Raw genomic sequence first — 16,849 nt, 5'->3', positions numbered from 1 at the left:
ATTCTTCAAAACACTCAACTTCTTTATGCTTGACTTGCCTTTTAAAAAAATTGGTAATGACAACGCTGTATTTGATTACTGTAGCCTTTTTAAAACAGTAACCTATAGTTACCCATCTCAATCTACACTCTCATATCACATTCCAGCACTCTGGCTGAATTTACAACTGTGAAGTTTGAAAGGCTTTGCTATTTTATTGCAAACCCATCTATAACCACCTTAAGACCATGTGATGTAACAGCAGTGGGCCATTTGACCTTTCAGGTCTGCTCCACCATTTAGTTAGATCATGGCAGGTCTGATAATTCTTAACTCCACTTTCCTACCTTTTCCCCATAAGCCTTGATTGTGCGACAAATTACAAATGGTCTTCCTCAGCCTTGAATATAATGACCAACAAGCCTACTAATTTTCTTTCTTGCCTCTAAGGTTGTGAATGGCAGCAATTACTGGAATCATACATCAATTCTGCAATTGGTATGCAGACGCTGATCATTTTGCCCCGAATGTTGGAGAGACTGCACATGCAGCTTAGAGGGGAAATTGATACACATCAACCTCCACAACCCTGTGTGGTAAAGAATTCACCACCCTCATAGGAGAAACTCCTCCTCATATCTGTCTTATCTTGGAGACATCTTGCTCCAAGGTTATGTCCTTTGTTCCTCAACTCTCAAGGAGAAACAACCTCCCTGCACCTTCCAATCAAGCCTTGCAACAATTCTGTATGCTTCAATAAGGTCATCTCTCAATCTTCTAAACTCCAAGGCCCACTCTATGAAATCTCTCCTGATAGGAAATCCCTTCATACCAGGGGTCAACCGAGTGAAGTTTTCTCTGGACTACCTTCTGAAGGTATTTCCTTAGATAAAGTGGCCAAAACTCCCAGTACTCTAACTGTAGTCTAACTACTGCTTTTTGTAGTTTTACTAAGACTTATAATCCATTGCCAACATTAAAAACATTCTATTTGGATTATACTAACTTCCAAACTCAGAAGCAAGCTTTGTAATTTAGGCTCAAGGACTCCCAAAATCTTCTGTACTACAGCTTTCTATAATTTTTGTGTTTAAATAATAGTTAACTCCACTATTCTTCATAACCTCACATTTTCCCACATTATATTGCATCTGCCAACTCATCCTCTTTTCCAGAATCTAAGAATTCCTGAACGATTACGACCAGTCCACTATTGCCATAGCTGCTTATTTTAATGTTCTTGGAAGCATCCCATCAGGTCTAGGGGACTTAGTGACTTTTAGCCCCAGCATTTCTCTCCAGTAACAGCATTGAATTTATTTCCTCTCCTGTTGCCCTTGATTATTTAATATTATTAGAATGTTTAGTGTTTTCTACCAGACAGACCAATGCAAAGTATTTAGATTAGATTAGATTACTTAGTGTGGAAACAGGCCCTTCGGCCCAACAAGTCCACACCGACCCACCGAAGTGCAACCAACCCCAACCCATTCCCTTACATTTCACCCCTTCACCTAACACTATGGGCAACTTAGCACGGCCAATTCACCTAAACTGCACATTTTTGGACTGTGGGAGGAAACCGGAGCATCCAGAGGAAACCCACGCAGACACGGGGAGAATGTGCAAACTCCACACAGTCAGTCGCCTGAGGGGGGAATTGAACCCAGGTCTCTGGCGCTGTGAGGCAACAGTGCTAACCACTGTGCTGCCCATTATTTGTTCAATTTCCCTGGTTCCCTACTATCTTCCCAGCCTGTTCTCTAAGGGTTCAAAGTTCACTTTGGCCCCTCCCTCGCTCTCTTTTCGTCCATTTAAAGCTTCTACTGTCTGTTTTATAATACTCGCTCATTCACCTTCAAAGTTTTCAATCTTCTCCCTTACTTTGTCATTTTGTCAGTTTTAAAAACCTCCTCGCTCTCCGATTTACCAATAATCGCTACTACATATAATGCACGTTTCTTTCAATTTGACGTTTGTGGTAACTTCCCTGGTTCAGGTTTGTGTCAAAAATCTATTTCCTTTGGCTGGACATTTAGTGACACTTCTCCTTGGACCAACCAAACCCTTAAAGATAAAAACAGTCGGTCAGAGTTGCCAGGCCTTTGAAAGAAAGCCTCCCTCCCTGCCTGAACCCACCCAGTGACCCTCCCTGCTGGATACCGAGCACCAACTTTGTATTTTTATATCCAACTCTCGCCTTGGGGATTGCTCCAAGAACAGACCGAGTCAGGAGCAAGGCCCAGAACTGGGGGTTTGGAGAAGTGAAAGAGTGGGAACTGGCGGGTGGCTGAGGGGGTCTCTGACCAGTGTGTGACTCCCCTGGAGGAGGCCGAGCGCCCCCCGCCGCCCCCCGCCGCCATCAGCCTCGGGGCCGCTCCCTCACCTTGGCCGCTGTCAGGAGCCGCGGGTGTCTGGCCGCTTCCCGCTGCGGCTCGTTGGTCTCCAGGATCTGGGCGATGAACCGCTCGATGTCGCGCTCGGACATGCCATAGCGCTCGCCGGACTGCCGCAGCACCTCGACGCTGTCGGCCAGCTTCTCGTAGATACACGGCTCACTGGGGGCAGCCCCCATCGTCCGCCATCACCGCCCAGAGGCCATCGAGCAGCGCACACAGTCAGCAGGGGCCCTCACCGCGCACGCGTACTGCTCCTCCAAGGCGAAGGGACCATTGTGCGCACGCGTGCACTGGCCCTTCTCCCCGGGAGGAGGCGTTTCCTGGTCCTGCAACACTAGAGGGAGCAGTAGCTGCAGATTCATCAGCTGGGAGGTTCAGTGCCCCATCTACTGCCTGCAATGGGACTTGGTCAGTTCAGCAAGCTGGGAAGTTGGTCTGCACTTATTTAAGAAAAGATCATATTTCATTGGAGGCAATTCAGAGAAGATTCACTAGGATAGTCCCTGGTTTGGAGGGCATGCCTTATGAGCAAAGATTAAACAGGTTGGGACTCATTGGAGGAAAGAAGAAAGATGCTTAGTGACATATGCAGAATTATTAAGGAGACGGACAGGGTAAATGCTGACATTATTTCTGCTCATGGGAGAGCCTAGGACCAGTGAACATAGTCTCAGAATAAAGGGGAGCCAATTCAAGGATGAGGTGAGGAGGGATTTCTTCACTCAGACTGTTGCATGTCTTTGGAACTCATAGCCACAGGGGGCTGTAGGTGCACAGATCCAGTGTATATTTTAGGCCGAGATGGATATATTCTTGATCAGTCGGAGAATCAAGAGTTGCAGGGAAAGGGCAGGAAAATGGACATAAGAAATATCAGATCAGCTATTTTCCTGTTGAATGACAGAATGTTTGAGGAGCCATATGACCTACTCCTGTTCCTATTTCTGATGATCAGTGGAGAATGACGAGTTTGTTTCCTGTTCTGACTTTCAACCCTGAAGACTTCCACCTTCTCAAACCCAACCTCTGGTTGTGGCGATGGTCCCCTAAACGTAGCTCACATTGCTTTTTGGAATGAAAGAGCAGCCTATGGCTCTGAAAGCACAGCGACTTTAAAATGGACTGCATGTCTAACCAGACAGCAAAACCCCTGATTGTGCAAGAAGGATCAAATACCATTGAGATGTATAGCAGCCGAGTTACCAGCAATAAGGATGTCCTGAGGCTTGGTACATTGGCAAGACCAAGCAGATGCTACAATAACGGATGAATGGACACTGCACAACAATCAACAGACAGGGGTGTTCCCACCCAGTCAGGGTCCACTTCATTGGTCAGGGACATTTGGCCTTGGATCTTTGGGTGACCGTCCTCCAAGGTGAACTTCGGTACAGGCAACAATGCAAAATGGGCGAGCAGAAGCTGATAGCCAAGTTTGGTACCCACGAGAATGGCCTCAACTGGGACCTTGGGTTCATTTCACATTACAGGTGACCCCCGTTGCATATATACTCTCTCACACACCCACAGACAAGCACACATAACTCAGGAGAAAGTGAGGATTGCAGATGCTGGAGATCAGAGTCGAGAGTCGGGAAAGCAGAGCAGGTCAGGCAGCATCTGAGGAGCAGGAGAATTGATATTTTGGGCATTAGCCTTTCATCAGGAATGAGGCTTCATCAGGCTGAGAGATAAATGGGAAGTGGTTGGGGTGGGTAGCTGCGAAAGCAATAGGTGGATGAAGGTGAGGGAGAAGGTGATAGGTCAAGTGGGCAGTGATGGACAGGTCTGGAGGGCAGGGCCAACTTGGAGATTTGGGACTGGGATAATGTGTGGGGAGGGGAAATGAGGAAGCTGTTGAAATCCACATTTATCCCGTGTGGTTGCAGGGTCCCAAGGTGGAATATGAGGCGTTTTCCTCCAGGTGTCGGGTGGTAACAGTTTGGCGTTGGAGGAGGCCTAGGAACTGCATGTCCTTGACGGAGTGGGAGGGGGAGTTTGAAGTGTTCAGCCACGGGACAGTGGGGTTGATGGGTGCGAGTGTCCCAGAGATGTTCTCTGAAACAATCCGCCAGAAAGCGTCCTGTCTGCCCGATGTACAGAAGACCACAGCAGATGCAACAGATGCAGTAGATGATATTGGTAGAGGTACAGATAAATTTCTGACGGATGTGGAAGGATCCCTTTGGACCTTGGATGGAGGTGAGGGGAGTGGTATGGGCACAGGTTTCTCTTCCTGCGGTGGCAGAGAAAGGTGCCAGGACTGGGGTGTGGCCTGGTGGGGGGTGTGGACCTGACGAGGGAGTCGGGGAGGGAATGGTCTCTCTAGAATGCTGATAGGGGTGGGAGGGGGAAATGCCCACACCCCACTCCTGTCACCCTTCCCTGCCACCGCAGAAAGTGCACCCCACCAGCCCACACCCCACTCCTGACACCTTTCAATTGGTACCTCTACTAATGTCACCTACTGCATCTGTTGCACCAGGTGTGGTCTCCTCTACATTGGGGAGACAGGACACTTTCTGGCGGATTGTTTCAGAGAACATCTCTGGAACACCAGTACCCACCAACCCCAATGCCCCATGGCTGAACACTTCAACTCCCCCTCTCATTCCGTCAAGGACATGCAGGTCCTGGGCCTCCTCCACTGCCAAACCGTTACCACCGAGGGTCTGGGGGTAGAACACCTCATGTTCTGCCTTGGGACCCTGCAACCACACAGGATAAACATGGATTTCAACAGCGTACTCATATCCTCTCCCCTAACATCATCTCAGCCCCGAATCTTCAACTCGGCACCGCCCTTCGGACTAACCATCACTCCCCCTCTGACCTATCACCTTCTCTGTCACCTTCATCCACCGATCACTTTCTCAGCTACCCACCCCACCCCCCTCCCATTTATCTCTCAGCTCTGGCCCACAAGCCTCATTCCTGATGAAGGGCTTTTGCTTGGAATGTCAATTCTCCTGCTCCTCAGATGCTGCCCGATCTGCTGTGCTTTTCCAGCAACACACTCTGGACACACATACACACACTCTTACATACTCACATACTCACGCAGACCCTCTCTCACACACACACTCTCTCTCATACACACATAGACCCCCCACACTTACACCCAGGCACAGGCTTATACTCAATCACACCCACACATACTTTACCAAGCGTTCACACATATAAACACACACTCTCTCACATACACTCACACTCACATGCACACACTCAAATGCACATACTCTCTCTCTCATGCACGCACACACATATATAAGTCTATGGGGTGAATTTGTATTTGCAGAATTATATTTGCAGATTTTGCTCAAAAATGCACAATCTGCAGACAGTCAATTCAGGCAGTCAATACATGTAATATTTTGTAAATTCCACTTTGGAAATAAAACCAGTCTGACTCAAGATTAGGATACAGAAAAATTCTGACCTCACACTTTAATGCATTGTCTGAACTGAGATATCACGTTTTTTTATAAAACCTTAAGTTATCTCGAGAGGTGACTTAAAAGAAGCTCTGGGATTCACATATTAATGAACTAAAACCTGCAACCCATTCTGAAAGATGAAAGACTTAACATCAACCCAGGTTTACTGAAAGCTAGTGCCTCCAAATAAACCTGTTGGACTATAACCTGGTGCTGTGTGATTTTTAACTCAATTCAGGTTTGTTCAATATATCATTTCAGTTGCATGATACTATAAACATTTGCTATAAATTCTGTGTCTTATGATCTTATATGCCACAATCATCTGATGAAGGAGCAGCACTCCAAAAGCTAGTGCTTCCAAATAAACCTGTCTGATTATAACCTGGTCGAGAGTGTAGTGCTGGAAAAGCACAGCAGGTCAGGCAGTGTCCGAGGAGCAGGAGAATCGATGTTTCAGGCATAAGCCCTTCTTCAGGAATGATTCTTGAGGAGAGGCTTATGCCTGAAATGTCATTTCTCCTGCTCCTTAGATGCTGCCTTACCTGGTGTGCTTTTCCAGCACTACACTCTCGACTCTGATCTCCAGCATCTGCAGTCCTCACCTTCTCCTCTGGATTATAACCTGGCGTTGCGTGATTTTTAACTTTGACCAGCAATAAGGTTCACCCAATCATATGTGGAAAGGCTGGCATTTGATGCCAATCCCTAGATGTATTGTACTGATTGGCTTTCTACGCCATTATCCAGAGAAACCCATTTTGAGGGTTGAAGGTTGTCATGGCCCTTCTGCAAGAATTTTAAGAGCAGGAGTACAGCTGTACAGCTGCCTCAAAACACATGACCTCATTTGAGGTCCTGACCTACTTTGGGAAGCACTATTATATTTAATTTCCAATGATTGTGCAACCAACAATCTTTCAAAATAGAACAAACCACATCTGCCAAATAGCCATGTGCAAACTACCTTGCCAAGGATTTTTTTAATTGAATACCAGTTATTACCACTTATTTCTCTCTCCACAGATGTTGCCACACCTGCTGAGTTACTCCAGTATTCTTGTGTTTATTTTCCAGCAGTAATTTGGCTTTGTTTAACAGTTCTTTGACTGAAAATTTTCACCTTCTTTGGTTTGAGCAAGAAACCTCAGGATAGGATGGTTTTGTCAGTTCTTTGTGGCTTTTAGGCCATTTAAAGCAATGTTTTATCTCATTGATGCTATTGTCACATGTTAACTGCAAGACTGCCAGTTGTCCGTGTCCAGAACTGGCCAAACACACCTGCACAATTGTTTGAGATACATTTCTAATCTGTGTTAGGAATGACAATAGCAATGGGCCCTGGATGATAGAAAAACAAGATAAAGTCTTCAATTGATAAAGTGGTGAAATTTGCGAGAGTGGATTATCAGCAGAATTTTTATAAAGTTGAGTATAGAGCATAATTGCTCAACTAGCCTTCCAAAACTGCTGCCAATTTCCCCTACTTGCAGCAACTGTTGAGTATGTGCAAGGGCAACAAAAAGACATGAGTTTGATGCTCAGATTGGTCATTACTAAGCAAAGAAAAGAAAACTAGCCTTATTTCCAAAGTGTAAAAAATAGTGGTCCATTTGTTACTCATGTGAAATACAGTACACTGACCATGCAAAGGTCAGATGACTGCTCCCACTTACATCTGAAAGGACCCAGGCTACTGTGCACATATTAGTTGTACGTATTGTCAGGGCACCTTGCTAAATGCACATATTGGAAACGACTGCAATTTTCCTGCTTGCCAAGCCCTTGGTATTCTGATAACATTGGCTGTATCATCTCAGGATAGGAATGCAGAGCTATCAGTAGAAAGGAATGGACTGTGCCACCATGAGGCAACTGACATGCGTCAGGAGGAAAACATGTGCTACCCATTGATATAGTCTAGGCTGCAGTGTTCCACAATCATAAATCATTATGCGATATAGATAATTGTAGCCAACATCAAAACTCATACAGAAAAGTCAATAATCTCAGAAATACTCAATAATGAGCTGTACAATTACGAAGCATGATTCAGTTATACGTTGGTCATTTGTGCAAAGGACGCATGAACAATGATTTGAGTGGTGATTGAATTGTTACCCCTATCTGTAGGTGCAGCCGACTGCCATTATAACCAGAGATAATGGATAGAGGGAAATCCTCCTTACTTTCCACAACTGCCATTCCAAATTCTGCCTTGCTCCCCTTATGAGTGCAGTGCTTCCAGTTGAGCCTCTGCCAAACACCCCACCCCAATCTTATCTTCTCCTCTTCCCTGCCTTTTAGCTCTTATGTCCTAAACGCGTGAGGATAGAGATAGTAAGGTTTCCAGTGATACCACATGGAGGGCCTTATCACCTGAATACCACCTTGATGTGTAATGCTGCTCCTCTGCCCTTCCAAAGGTCCTGCTTTCTGGAAACATGATGAGGCAACAGTTAAGAAGGAGATTCAAGTGAAACAAACAAACTCAAGCAGCCAATGCAGATGGAGAAGCTGGTGAGAGGGCATAGTATACAAAGCATTACAATTGAGGGACCCCATCTATCCTTATTCACCTTTCATCCACCTTTCTATTAGTCTGCCACTCAAGCCCACTGCTATAGTGCAGAGGAGGTTATTCATACTTTTCCTACATTGGACCCTGTCCTTTGGCTCCTCACCAATGTCTTTTCACTTTCACGACTACTTCAGTCCAGAATTCCTGCTTAATTAGTGAGGGCCTTCTGAGGCCACCAGCAGGAAACGGGATACTTTGCTTTGGTGGATGACCTAGCTGTGTACATGCTGTGATCTGCTGAACTGTTCATGTGCCTGGTTGTGCCTACAGGATGAAACTGTTGGGTCAGTGGACTCTTATCAATTATATCTAGTGTTGACGAATGAGGGGTCCTAATTGAATTAATCCAGTGGATCAGTTAAGTATACAGACTATGGATTGAATAGAGAACCTTCCTGGTTTATATATTATAGCAATGAATTGAGAAATGTTTCTCCTTAGTGAACTTTAAGAAAATACTGTTCTTGAATATTTGATCAAAATTAAATAGCTCAGTTCTTACTTTTGTGAAATTGATGTCAAAAGATATTTTTACTGATGGATACATGTTTTTGCTGTAAAAAAACTGTGGTAGAATTATCCCTTCCTGGTACAGCATGATCAATTGTCAAAAAGGGGTGGTGCGGTGGCTCGGTGGTTAGCACTGCTGCCTCACAGCACCAGGGACCCGGCTTCAATTCCAGCCTTGGGTGACTGTCTGTGTGGAGTTTGCACATTCTGCCCTTGACTGCGTGGGTTTCCCCCAACAATCCAAAGATGTGCAGGTTAGGTGGATTGGCCATGCTAAATTACCCATAGTGTTCAGGGATGTGTAGACTGGGTGCATTGGTTAGGGGAAATGTAGAGTAATAGGTACAGGGGAATGGGTCTGGGTGGGATACTCTTCAGAGGGTCAGTGTGGACTTGTTGGGCCAAATGGCCTTTTTCCACACTGTAGGGATTCTAATTCTAAAAAGGTCAGAAAATAGAGTGAAAATGAAAACAATCAGAAACTCAACTTTAAGAAATATTTTCCTGACTTTCCCCTCAATCCATAAATGGTGACTTCAGAATCTCATTGTTGATTAATGACTACTTTAATTCTATGCACTTGTATTTCATTAAAGTCCCAATTTTTAAAAAAATTCTTTCATGGGATGTGGGTATCGTTGGCTGGCCAGCATTTATTGTCCAACTTTAGTTGCCCTTGAGAAACTGCCTTCTTGAACCACTGCATTCTACCTGCTGTGAGTAAACCCACAATACCCATTTAAAAGGGAATTCCAAGATATTGATGAGCGACAATGAAGAAATGGTGGATTTGCAACTGTGAAGCCTGTTAAAAGTACAGGTTAAAAATTGGAACAACGTGAGTTTGCCTGTGGATGTTTAATTTTGTTGTTTGGTAAGGATAGGTGAATTTATGATTCATAAACTTGTGAATACAGAGGATTTACTGTGTTTCCAAGTCAGGACAGTGTGGCTTGGAAGGGAACTTGCAAGTGGTGGTATTCCCAAGTATCTGCTGCCCTTGTCCTTCTAAATATGGAGGTGTTGGCAATGAACTGGGGTGGACAAAGTCAAAAGTCTCACAACACCAGCTTACAGTCCAACAGGTTTATTTGAAATTACAAGCTTTCAGAGCACTGCTCTTTTGTCAGGGGTAGTGTCTTTCTAGCTGGAAGAGATTGAGGATTTGAAAGGTGCTGTCTGAGGATATTTGCTGAATTTCTGCAGTGCATCATATAGATAGCACACTCTGCTGCTACTGAGTATATGTGTGTGGATATGTTGCCAATCAAGCAGGCTGCTTAAGTCAAGTTTCCTGAATGTTGCTGGATCTGCACTCATCCAAGCTAATAAGAAGTTTTCTATTACCCTCCTGACTTGTACCTTGTAGATGATGAACATGCTTTGGGCAATCAGGAGGTGAGTTACTAACTGCAGTACTCCCAGCCTCTGACCTGTCCTTTTTGCCACTGTGTTTGTGCAATGAGTCCAGTTGAGTTTCTAGTTAATGGTAATCCCAAGGATGTTGGGGAATTCAGAATTAGTAACACCATTGAATGTCAATGACCAGTGATTAGATTGTCTCTTATTCCAAATGGGCATAACCTGGCTTTGCTGTGTTATGAATGCCACAATGCTATTCAGGTGAGAATTCTAGGATCTTGACCCAACAACAATGAAGGAATGGCAATATATTTCCAAATCAGAATGGTGAGTGGCTGGCAAGGGAATTCGCAGGTGATGGTGTTCCCATTGCTCTGCTGCTCATATTTTTCTAGATGGAAGTGCTCGTGGGTTTGGAAGATGCTTTCTGCAGATCTTTGGTGAATTTTGGCAATGTGTTATACACATTGCTGCTACTGAGGGTCGGTGATTCAATGTTTGTGGATGTGGTGGCCCTATCAAACTCAACTTACCATATGCCACTTCCAATTTGCCTTGGTTTTCATTCATAAGCTATGCAACAAAAATTCTCGCCTTGCAAGTCAGAGCGGGTGTATAGTGCTGGCAGTTTGTTTAAGCTTCTGCTGGACAGCTTCAGAACAATGTCCCTTCATGATCAATGGCAACCATCCTTCTCAACCATTCAAACAAGTAAATCAGCATTGGCAAATCATTAGCCTCAGGACGTCATCATGCTTGCTCTTGGACAAACTCAGACATCTCTTCAATATTTTACTTTGGACCTCTGGAATGCCTATGTTTTGCATATTTCTGCCAGATCTTTTGGCATACCCAACCTGTTCAACCTTTTTTCGTAAGGTGTATGCACCCACCCCAGGAATAAATTGATTTAAACTTCTTTGAGCACTTTTAACACTGTTATAGCCCTTTCAAATACGGAGACCAATATTGTGCACAGTATTCCAGATGTCTTCTCAACATATTTCTGTACGGCTGCCAGAGAATTTCCTAACTCTTACCTGATTGGGGCAGAAGTGTGTGTAGTGGCTATCACTAAGGGGAAGATAGATAAATAACCTAGACCAGATGGACTACACCACAGGATTCAGGAGAAAACTGTTGAGAAGATTGTAGAGACATTGGTGGTGATCTTTCAAGAATCACTGGAGTCAGGGAGGGTCCCAGAGGACTGGAAATGGCTGATGTAATACTCCTGCTTAAGAAGGGAAGGAGGCAGAAGACAGAAAATTATAGACCACTTAGCCTAACCTCAGTCGTTGGCAAGATTTTTGAGGCCATTATTTGGGACGAGAATGAGGAGCATTTAGAAAGATACAGTAAAACAGAGCTGAGTCAAGGGGAAAGTGAGGACTGCAAATACTGAAGATCAAAGTTGAGAGTGTGGTGCTAGAAAAGCATAGCAGGTCAGGCAGCATCCGAGGTGCAGGAGCATCGACATTTCAGGCATAAGCCCTTCATCAGGAATCAAGGGGAAGTCATGTCCGACAAATCTGTTAGAATTCTTGAGGAGGTAACGAGCAAGTTAGATAAAACAAAGCCGGTGGATGTGATCTATTTGGATTTCCAGAAGGCCTTTGACAAGGTGCTACACAGGACGCTGCTGAGATAACAGCCTATGGTATGGGGCAAAGTACTGACATAGTTAGAGGATCAGCTGTTAGGTAGAAGGCAGAGAGTTGGAATAAAGAGATATTTTTAGGATGCTAGCCAATACTAGTGGAGTTTTGCAACAGTCAGTGTTAGGACCACAATTATTCATGTTATACATTAGCAAACTAGCTAAAGGAGTTTGCAGATAAGACAAAAATAAGTGGAAGGACCAGTCATGCTGAGGAAGTGGGGAGATGCAGAAGGCATTGGACAGGCTAGTAGAGTGGGCGAAAAAATGACATGGAATAAAAGGTGGGGAAGTTAGAGGTTATGCACGTTGATAGGAAGAACAGAGGCATAGACTATTTTCTAAATGGGGAAAGGCTTTTGATATCTGCAGCACATATGAGGCATTCTAGTTTAGGATCTTATAAGGTTAACATGCAGATTCAGTTGGCACTTAGGAAGGTAAATGCAATGTTAACATTCATTTCAAGAGAACTGGTTTACAAGAGCAGGGGTGCACCATTGAGGTTGTATAATGCTCTAGTCAGACCACATTTGAAATATTGTGGCAGTTTTGGGTGCCATGTCTAAGGAAGGATGTGATGACCATGTGGGGGATCCACGGGAGATTCACAAGAATGATCCAGGGAATGGCAAATGGGACTAGATCAGTTTAGAATATCTGTTCAGTGTGAACAAATTGGGCCGAAGAGTCTGTTTCTGTGCTGTATAACTCCATGACCCTATGAAAAGCTTGTCATAGGAGGAACAGTTGAGGGCTCTGAGTCTGTACTAGGTGGAGTTTAGAAAGGTTGGGGGGGAGGGGGGTTCTCATTGAAACTTGCAGAATGTTGTGGTTCTGTTCGCCAAGCTGGGAATTTGTCTTGCAAACGTTTCGTCCCCTGTCTAGGTGACATCCTCAGTGCTTGGGAGCCTCCTGTGAAGCGCTTCTGTGCTGTTTCCTCCGGCATTTATAGTGGCCTGTCTCTGCCGCTTCCGGTTGTCAGTTCGAGCTGTCTGCTGTAGTGGCCGGTATATTGCGTCCAGGTCGATGTGTTTGTTGATAGAGTCTGTGGATGAGTGCCATGCCTCTCGGAATTCCCTGACTGTTCTCTGTTTGGCTTGCCCTATAATGGTAGTGTTGTCCCAGTCGAATTCATGTTGCTTGTCGTCTCTGTGTGTGGCTACTAAGGATAGCTGGTCGTGTTGTTTCGTGGCTAGTTGGTGTTCGTGTACGGATCGTTAACTGTCTTCCTGTTTGTCCGATGTAGTGTTTTGTGCAGTCCTTGCATGGGATATTGTACACTACATTAGTTTTGCTCATGTTGGGTATCGGGTCCTTTGTTCTGGTGAGTTGTTGTCTGAGCGTGGCTGTTGGTTTGTGTGCTGTTATTAGTCCTAGTGGTCGCAGTAGTCTGGCTGTCAGTTCAGAAATGCTCCTGATGTATGGTAGTGTGGCTAGTCCTTTGGGTTGCGGCATGTCCTCGTTCCGTTGTCTCTCCCTTAGGCATCTGTTGATGAAATTGCGAGGGTATCCATTTTTGGCGAATACCTTGTAGGCACAAGGTATTGTGTTGTGAGGCACAAGTCCAGTAGTTTAAGTATGCCGTCTTTGTTGATAGGTTCAATGTATTGTTGTCTGTTATGTCTGTCCAGCAGGTTGGCTATTGTTTCTTTGGCTAGTGTTTTGTCGATGGAGGTGAACAGTGCCGTTACATCAAATGAGACCATAGTTTCTTCCTTGTCTATGTGTATATTTCTGATGATGTCCAAGAATTCCTGTGTCGATTGTATAGATTGTCTGGCTCCGTTGATCAGGTGTTTCAGTTTCTGCTGTAGTTCTTTGGCCAGTTTGTGTGATGGTGTCCCTGGTAGTGATACTATGGGTCTGAGTGGGATGTCTGGTTTGTCACTTTGGGTAGTTCATAGAATCTGGGGGTGTTGTTGCTTACAGGTTTCATTCTTTGTAGGTCAGACCTGGTTATCTGTCCGTTTTTTTGTAGATTCCTCAGTGTGTTGTTTATCCTGTTGGTGAGCTGTGGGGTGGGGTCAAACTCCCTCTTTTGGTAGGTGTTGGTATCTGCAAGTAGTTGTTGTGCTTTTTGCATGTACTCTGCTTTGTCCAGGATGACCGTCATTCTGCCTTTGTCTGCTAGTAGTATAATTATGTTCTTATCGTTTCTTAGTGATTTTAGTGCTTCCCTCTCCTTGGTGTTGAGGTTATGTGTTTGTTTTTTTCTTGTTATCAGCGGTACAATACTTTGTCTCACAGTTTGTTGTGTCTCTTCTGTCAGTCCATTGTTCCTGACTGGATTTGTGCCTCACAACACACTTCACATTCAATAACCAAATATACGAACAAATCAACGGAACACCCATGGGCTCACCGATCTCTGGACTCATAGCAGAAGCAGTAATGCAAAGGTTAGAACAAACAGTCTTACCACAACTTCAACCCAAACTCTGGGTCAGATACGTGGATGACACTTTTGTAATAATTAAAAACACAGAAATAAAGAACACACACCAGATCATCAACGCCACATTCACAGGAATCCGATTCACTAGAGAGGAAGAAAAGGACAACCAACTCCCATTCCTAGACGTGATGGTACAGAGAACACCGAACGGAGAATTCACCACAAAGGTTTACAGGAAAGCCACACACACAGACCAAGTCCTAAACTATGAAAGCAACCACCCCAACACACACAAACGAAGTTGCATCAGGACACTATTCAAAAGGGCCACAACACACTGCAGCACACTAGAACTACAAAAAGAGGAAGAGGAACACCTATACAAAGTATTCGCCAAAAACGGATACCCTCGCAATTTCATCAACAGATGCCTAAGGGAGAGACAACGGAACGAGGACATGCCACAACCCAAAGGACTAGCCACACTACCATACATCAGGAGCATTTCTGAACTGACAGCCAGACTACTGCGATCACTAGGACTCATAACAGCACACAAACCAACAGCCACGCTCAGACAACAACTCACCAGAACAAAGGACCCGATACCCAACATGAGCAAAACTAATGTAGTGTACAATATCCCATGCAAGGACTGCACAAAACACTACATCGGACAAACAGGAAGACAGTTAACGATCCGTATACACGAACACCAACTAGCCACGAAACGACATGACCAGCTATCCTTAGTAGCCACACACACAGACGACAAGCAACATGAATTCGACTGGGACAACACTACCATTATAGGGCAAGCCAAACAGAGAACAGCCAGGGAATTCCTAGAGGCATGGCACTCATCCACAGACTCTATCAACAAACACATCGACCTGGACGCAATATACCGGCCACTACAGCGGACAGCTCGAACTGACAACCGGAAGCGGCAGAGACAGGCCACTATAAATGCCGGAGGAAACAGCACAGAAGCGCTTCACAGGAGGCTCCCAAGCACTGAGGATGTCACCTAGACAGGGGATGAAACGTTTGCAAGACAAATTCCCAGCTCGGCGAACAGAACCACAACAACAAGCACCCGAGCTACAAATCTTCTCCCAAACTTTGAAAACTTGCAGAATACTGAGAGGCCTGGGTAGTGTGGATATGGAGAAGATGTTCAGGTAAGATTAGCACCCAAGGGCAAAGCCTCAGAGTGAAGGGATGACTCTTTAGAACTGAGATGAGGGGAATTTCTTCACTCAGATGGTGATGAATCTGTGAAACTCATTGCGACAGAAAGCTGAGGAGGTCAAGTCATTGAATTTCTTTAAAGCAGAGATACATGGATTCTTGATTAGTAAGGGGATCAAGGATTATGGTGAGATGTTAGGAGGATGAGTTGACAAATATATCAGCCATGATTGAATGGTGAAGCAAACTCGATGGGCTGAATGGCTTAATTCTATTCCTATGTCATACGGTCTTTATGGTCTTATTAACAATCTGCTTGCAATAAATACCATCATTATTGTACCTGCAAACTAACCTTTTGTAACTCATATAGCAGGCCACCTGGATTTCTCCATACATCCATGTTCTGTACTGTTGCATTCACTATTGTAATATAGAAATCAATTATGCCTAGTCAGATCCACAAACATCACTGAGATAATGAGTGAATCATTTTTATAAGTGACATTATCCAGGACATTGGTGACAGCTCTCCAGTATTTCTTCAAAAAGTGCCATGGGACATTTCCAACAGGGCAAAGAGGAACTCATCATCATCTGAAAGGAAGAGCCTTAAACTTGTTTTAAACTATGAATAATATTCTTGAAACAATTTAAAATGATTTAAAATGCACACTGAGTCTAACTGCAGGATGAAGAGTAATGCTTGTGCCTTGCCAAAAGTAGGAGAAAGTGAGGACTGCAGATGCTGGAGATCAGAACTGAAAATGTTGCTGGAAAAGCGCAGCATGTCAGGCAGCATCCAAGGAGCAGGAGAATCGACGTTTCGGGCATGAGCCCTTCTTCAGGAATCGCTGAAAATTTGTTGCTGGAAAAGTGCAGCAGGTCAGGCAGCATCCAAGGAGCAGGAGAATCGACTTTTCGGGCATGAGCCCTTCTGCAGGAGCATTCCTGAAGGTGGGCTCATGCCCGAAACGTCGATTCTCCTGCTCCTTGGATGCTGCCTGACCTGCTGCGCTTTTCCAGCAACACATTTTCAGCTCTTGCCAAAAATAGATAAATCTGCATGTTTAATGCTGATTGCATTTTTGAACAATTAGTCTATTTTACTGTTGGTAATTACTTAAGCCACCACACCCTGGGTGTAGTCAGGACAGGTGGATATCGATACCCAATTACCTCGAGCAGGCTTTAACAGTCATATTAATTTAGTCTGTGGTGGCAATGATTTCTGGCAAAGAGTTTTGACATAACCCACAATAATTCTGACAATGTTTTTCATGTTAGAATGAAAATAAAGACTTAAATTGATAGTGTTAACCCATCTTT

At 44.6% G+C, this 16,849-nt stretch overlaps 1 protein-coding gene across 1 annotated transcript in view; it reads right to left on the bottom strand.

Moving 5' to 3' along the window:
* Positions 1 to 2,619, bottom strand: part of c45h6orf89 (chromosome 45 C6orf89 homolog) — a 53,421-nt gene extending 50,802 nt beyond the window's left edge. The window contains exon 1 of the mRNA XM_072563542.1: positions 2,366 to 2,619. Within this exon, the coding sequence (XP_072419643.1) occupies positions 2,366 to 2,554 (189 nt within the window). The 5' untranslated portion in view covers positions 2,555 to 2,619. The remainder of the gene's footprint in view (positions 1 to 2,365) is intronic.
* Positions 2,620 to 16,849: the final 14,230 nt, after the last annotated feature.

The sequence above is a fragment of the Chiloscyllium punctatum genome, chromosome 45 (assembly GCF_047496795.1).
Source record: "Chiloscyllium punctatum isolate Juve2018m chromosome 45, sChiPun1.3, whole genome shotgun sequence".
NCBI classification, from domain to species: Eukaryota; Metazoa; Chordata; class Chondrichthyes; order Orectolobiformes; family Hemiscylliidae; genus Chiloscyllium; species Chiloscyllium punctatum.
Note: the sequence above shows the minus strand (reverse complement) of the source record. Positions and strands in the feature narration are given on the sequence as shown.